General features: G+C 43.1%; 1 protein-coding gene across 1 annotated transcript; it reads right to left on the bottom strand.

Annotated features, from left to right (window-relative positions):
• Positions 1–5,285: 5,285 nt before the first annotated feature.
• Positions 5,286–5,568, bottom strand: LOC308491138 (small ribosomal subunit protein eS27-like; the record flags this gene model as incomplete). The annotated part of the gene is made up of 1 exon (XM_081034094.1): positions 5,286–5,568. Exon 1 carries the CDS (start codon positions 5,538–5,540, stop codon positions 5,286–5,288), a length of 255 nt encoding a protein of 84 aa, XP_080890220.1. The 5' UTR covers positions 5,541–5,568.
• Between the last annotated feature and the right edge of the window lie 508 nt (positions 5,569–6,076).

The following is a 6,076-nucleotide window of genomic DNA, read 5'->3' as shown; positions in this document are numbered from 1 at the left end:
AACAGCAGCGCCCAAGATAGAGGAAGCCTGGATCCCTGAATCACCACATGGAGGAAAGCTGTCAGCCAAGGAGAAACAACTAGATTGGACTCTCCAGAGAGGTTAAATCACTGAAATCTGGGGGCTATTTGTTATAGCAGCGAAAGTTACTCTAGAAGATTCACAGTCTCCATGTCCTTGCCCATCCTGGCATAGCATCCCCTGCTTCCAAACCCCTCAGATATTCACACATGACATTCTGGCTATCTGGTCACTGATGTTATCCATTCAATAATTGATTAAACAAATATTTATAGCTAATCTACTATGTGCAAGGAGCAGGGCCAGGCACCTGGGACACAATGCAGATTTCACCCTTACCATTCCTAGAAGAGATCATGGTTTGGCTGTTTCCTCACTCCCAAGTCCAGCTGATGGCATGAGGCCTTATTTTTCCACCTTGGTATCCAACCCATTGCCCAGTCTTCCGGTTCTAGACTTCTCTTTCTCCAAAGACCATCCCATCCTCACTGCCGAGGACACACCCTAGAGATTGTCTCCCCCTTAGTACTGCAACATACACATTTTAAATTAATATACCCAATTTTCAGGACTGTTTGTACCATCCTTAGGCTTCTCACTGTTCCTCCAGCCCCATCCCATGGAGACCTCCAAAACCAGAACCTCTTCCCTTTCTGTAATCTGTCCCCATCCTTTCTTTCTCTCCTAATCTAGAATTAATTTGAAGGCTGAGAGTTTCCATTGCTCCTTTGCAAATGCCTTTAGCCCTTGGTGCAGACAGCTGGAGAATCTGGGTGGATTGTGGGGGTGCATGTTCAGACAACCCTGGCAGCCCAAGTGGCCTCTAATGGTTCTCTAAGTCCTCATTTATCCTGATTCTTGCCTGACCCTCTTTAAGTGGAAGGATTCTACATTGGCCACAGGGCTGGGCGAGCAGATTGAAGACTGGATTTCAACTCTACTCACTCCCATTACACAGTACACAACCTATGCAACTGTGTATGGTCCCCTTGTCTTTAAACTCCTGAAACTGGCTCATGGGGTGCTCCCTCTGGCTTTGCTTCTCCAGCTGCATTCAGGCCCTCTCTGCCATGACCTGTATTCTCCATCAATAACCAGCTTCACGGGCTGCACCCTGCACATAGCAGGCTACTTCCCACCACTCTGCACTTGCTTTTGCTGTTTCTTCTGACTGAAGCATTCTTCTTTGCTCAGCCAGTTCCTGGTCATTCCTTTGTTTGGCAGGGTCCTCATCCTGGTATTCGTTCTGTGCTCCTTGTATCCTTTCTTCTTGCCTCCCGAAGCCCCCATCCCCATCTCCTGCCCCTCCTGGGTAACCCCCATTGAGCACTCCCTGCCCTCCACATCCCACACATGTCTGAACGCAGCCCCTCTCTGGCAGGGACCACATCTGTCATATTGGTAGCCTGTGCCATCCCTGGACCTGGCCAGAGGACAGCAGGAAATAAAAGTAAATGAGGAAAATGGCTTCATCCTCAAGGAGTAGTTGATAGGATTAAATCAGTCTGGACTGATTGATAGATTCATTCATTCGTGACTCACTAATTCAACAAATAATTTCTGGGTACACACTGTGTGCCAGGCACTGTGCTGACCCCAGGTTACAGTGAATAAGACAGACACTGTTTCTGGCTTTGCTGGAGCTCCCAGTTTCAGCTTCCACATACATCACTGGATCAAAAAGAGTGACATGAAAGATGATTTTGGTGGGAGTAATGATAGAGGAAAGGAAAAAGGGCTACAAGAGCCTCAAATGGGCCTGATCTGCAGGTGGTGGGGATGGAACCCCATAGCCCTATGAGCTGAAGGAGGGCCTGGATGTGGGGCTGTTCTTCACCTGCCTGTGACCTTGAAGAGCTCAGGATTGGAAGCCAGGATGCTTGCTGGGCCCCAACTTTGTTCTTATAGGATCAGTTCAGCCATCTTGGGCAAGGCACTGCCCCCTGGGCTTCAACTTCGAGGGGTGGGGAGAGTCCAGGTCTGAATGACACTTGAGCCGCAGATCTAATCCTAGTACATGGGGGGCCTGTCCTGAATGCAAGCTCCTTGCTCTTGGGTACAGAGGCCTCTCCAGAGCCAGGGGGCTGCCAGGGACCCTTTCAGGGCCAGGTCCAGGGCCAGGTTGCTTTCTAAAATTTGAAGAACCCATTTGCTCACCCATTGCTGCTAGAGTTACCATTTTAATAACCAAGAGCAGGAGATTCAATTAAGATTGGGAGCCTCAGCCCTCTTCCAGGGAGGCCTCACAATCGGTGTTTTTCTTTGCAAGAGCATGAGTGGGGCCCTGTGCAGGGGTTTTTGTACAGCAAGCAGCACAGAGAGAAAAAGGAAAAACAACTTTGGTTCAAAGATGCCAATAATAGGGGATTTCTTTTCCTGGTCTTCCCATGGAAGGTTGTCAACAGTGCAGGCATAATCGGGCTGGCGGCTGCCCTGCTCAGAGAGGGGGACGTGTGCTCCTTTGTTGCGATGGGCTGAATAGGATGTCCCTGCACCCAGACCTGGCCTCCCGGCTAACAAAGGGCCCCTTTGTCACCCCGGGCAAAGAGTGCTGCAGAGGTTGCCACAGCAACTCAGGGACACAGACTTAACAGGGAAGTGCCATTTTAGATGGGAAGAGGGCATTCAAAAATTCAAATTTCTTTATGTAAACTGGTTTCCTTCTCTGGATATTTAAAGGAACTGAATGGCAAACAAAAGAGAAAACACACAAGCCAACAATAAATACACAGCCAAGCCAACAAACATTGGTGCAAGTCAGCTGATTCCTCCTCCTTCAAGGAAAAGCTTTATTGAGGGCATCGCTGAGGCCCCTGGGTGAGCTGTGGGTTCTTATCCAAAAGGCAATCGGACACCAGTAAGGAAAATTTGGGGGGAAAAATCCTCTGGGATTCCACCTGCTGAACATAGGACACTTTTTCCGTATTCCTGTCTGTGTTTCTCCTACAGGATCCAGGAAGATCCACTGCGTGCCAGGCCAGGAGCTGGGGTGGGGGTTGCAGCCAAGGTCTTGTTCGCCAAGGTAGATGGTGTAGTGGGTTCTGGTGTGCGTGTGATCTCTGTACAACTCGGCACTGCCTTTAGTTGACATCTAGGCAGTTGCCTATCAGAAGGAGTAAGTGATGCTGATGGGAAGAGGGGCTGAGCAGGGCTTGATGGGGGAGGCGTCAGGGGTGGGATAGTGGAAACCGAGAAGGGATTTGCTGCCAATCCCAGTGTTGATTACTTTGTTGTTATTTGCTGGATGAAATAAAAGAGAAAGGGAGACGAGGATTATTTAATTAATGTATTTATTGTTAATTAAAATTTATTGGGGTGACAAGGGTTAGTAAAGTCACATAGGTTTCAAGTGTACAATTCTGTAATACACCATCTATATATCACGTTGTGTGCTCACCACCCAGAGTCAGTTCTCTTTCCATCACCATATATTTGATCCCCTTACCCTCTGGTAACCACTAAACTATTGTCTGTGTCTATGAGTTTTCGTTTCTTTATTTGTTTGTCTTGTTCCTTTGTTGTTTTCAGTTTTATATCCCACATATCAGTGAAATCATATGGTTCTTGACTTTTTCTGTTTGACTTATTTCGCTTAGCATAATAATCTCAAGATCCATCAATGTAGCAAATGGCACTATTTCATCTTTCCTTCTGGCAGAATAGTATTCCAAGAGAAGGATTATTTTAAAGGGGGAAGCATCTAAACAGCAGATTTCAGGCAAAAGTGTCAGGCACAAATATTTTTTACACAATTGCCACTGCAATGTACAAGACATTTGCCTTCAACACTTTATTATGACAGTTGAATAAACAATTTTGGAAGAATATTACAGCGAGTACTTGCATATCCACCATCTGGATTTGGCCATTAACATTTTACTCTCCTGGCTTTATCACATAATTATGCACTCTATCCACCCACCAGTCCATTTTATATATTTTTTGATATATTTCAAACATTAACATCCTTTAACTCCTCCTAAAATATATCAGCACCCATATTATTAGAGTCCAATATTAGTTTACATTTTTTCTTTTGATTTGAGATTTACATGCAATGAAATGTACAAATCTTAAATGTACATTTGCTAAGTTTTGACAACTCCATCTGCCTGTGCAACCCAAACCTTTATCAATATATAGAACATTAGGATCACTCCAGAAAGTTCCCTGATGCTCCTTCCTGACATACACACACACGCACACACACACACACACACACACACACCATTTTCTTATTTGCTTTTCATTTACCATTATAGTAATTTCCCCATGTTGCTATATATTTATACCCATTGAGGTTTTATATATATATCCATTGAAATTATATATATTTCTTTGAGATATACATTATATAAATATTTATACATTATGTTGATACATAATATATGTTATATATATTTCTCAATTATATGAATTCTATTAAAGTTTTGAATGTTTATCTTGTATCCAGGAAACTTATTAAATCCTTTTATTTGTTTTAACAGTTTTTCTGTAGATTCTCCTAGCTTTTCTGCATAGATGATCATGTTATCTGGAGAAAGAGAGAGAGAGAGAGAGAGAGAGAGAGAGAGAGAGAGAGAGAGAGAGAGATTCTGCTTCTGCTTTTCCTTTCCAATCCTCTTACTGCTTCTTTCTTGGTCTTTTTTTTTTTTTTCCACTGTGGTGTCCAGCACCTCTAGAATCAATGTTAAATAGAGTGTTGAAATCAGCCATTCTTGTCTTCTTCTTCTTCCCCTCCTTCTTCTTCTTTTTCTCCTCCTTCTCCTTCTTCTTCTTTAATCATTCATCTCTTTATTCTGGTAAGAAGAAGCTAAACCATTTCCTGGAGGGCTGGGTTTTGAGTGCTTCTGCTTAGATGCTCTTATGATCACACAAGGTTTTAAGTGCAGCATCTGCCCTGGGTGTGTTATTAAATAACTATCATCTCTGGTTCTGGCCAATGCATAGATCAATGTGAAGGTTCAGGTGTCCTCCAGAAGTTTGTGGGTTCTCACCAGACCCTCCTCTACACCCTCTTTGCAGTGTTGGCATCAACAGCTTTCATCTTTCTAGGTAAGGAGTCCTTATATTCAGCACCATGGACTTTGGACTTGGAAACTGTCATTTCACAAATTGCCCCAAATGACTAGTAGTCCACTCTTCTGGTTGCCCCTGACTACTTGAGGTAGAAACTCCCCAGCAGTAAAACAAGACAATACACAGGATGTATTCAAAAGGTGTTTATGGGGATGGTTCCTCATTCATCTTGACTCAGAGTGCTTTTAGTGCTGCTTCCTTCTGAAAGAGCATCCTTCTGTGAGCCTTGCTTTGCCTCCCGTAGGCTGACAGAGGACCGTGGAGCAGCCAACACACAAAACTACCGTTTGTGCATGGCTAAAGACAGTGTTGTTTTTATAGCATTCTGGGCATGTCATGTCCATGAAGTAGGAATTGGGGCACTGCACCAGGCACTTCTTCTTGTGTTTCCTCTTCTCCTCTTTTAGAGAAGGATGAAGGAGATCCTTAGTGAGAGGCATGTTCTCGTGGGGAGGTTGTCACCACTGGAAAGGCCTTGTCTTGTTCATTTCAATAAATACACTGCTTACATTTCACCATTAAGCCATTAAGTAGGACACTTGTAAATTTTCAGTAATACTCTTCATAAATTAATAAAGTTTCTGTTTATTCCTTGTCTGCTAAGAGATTTTTTTTGTATGAATTGATTATAGTTTACAACGGTTTCTTAGCATCTGTTGAAATAATCATCTTGATTTTATCTTCTAATCTATTAATATTGTGTATTATATAAACAGGTATTCTTCATGTTGAACCATCCTTGAATTCTTTAGATAATGGTCAGAACTTCTATTTGGTCCTAATTTATTTTTAATATACTGCTAAATTCCATTTGCGATTGTTTCGTTAAGAATGTTTTGCAACTATGTTAATAATTAAAATTGGTTTTACTTTTTTTGTGCTGCTGTTGCCAAGTTTTGTGTGTCAAGTTTATACTGAGTTTGCCTGAGTTGGGGAAGAAGAATTTTGACAACTGATTCAACTTCTTAAGTTATAA

This window comes from Rhinolophus hipposideros (assembly GCF_964194185.1).
Source record: "Rhinolophus hipposideros genome assembly, chromosome: 22".
Classification (NCBI taxonomy): Eukaryota; Metazoa; Chordata; class Mammalia; order Chiroptera; family Rhinolophidae; genus Rhinolophus; species Rhinolophus hipposideros.
Note: the sequence above shows the minus strand (reverse complement) of the source record. Positions and strands in the feature narration are given on the sequence as shown.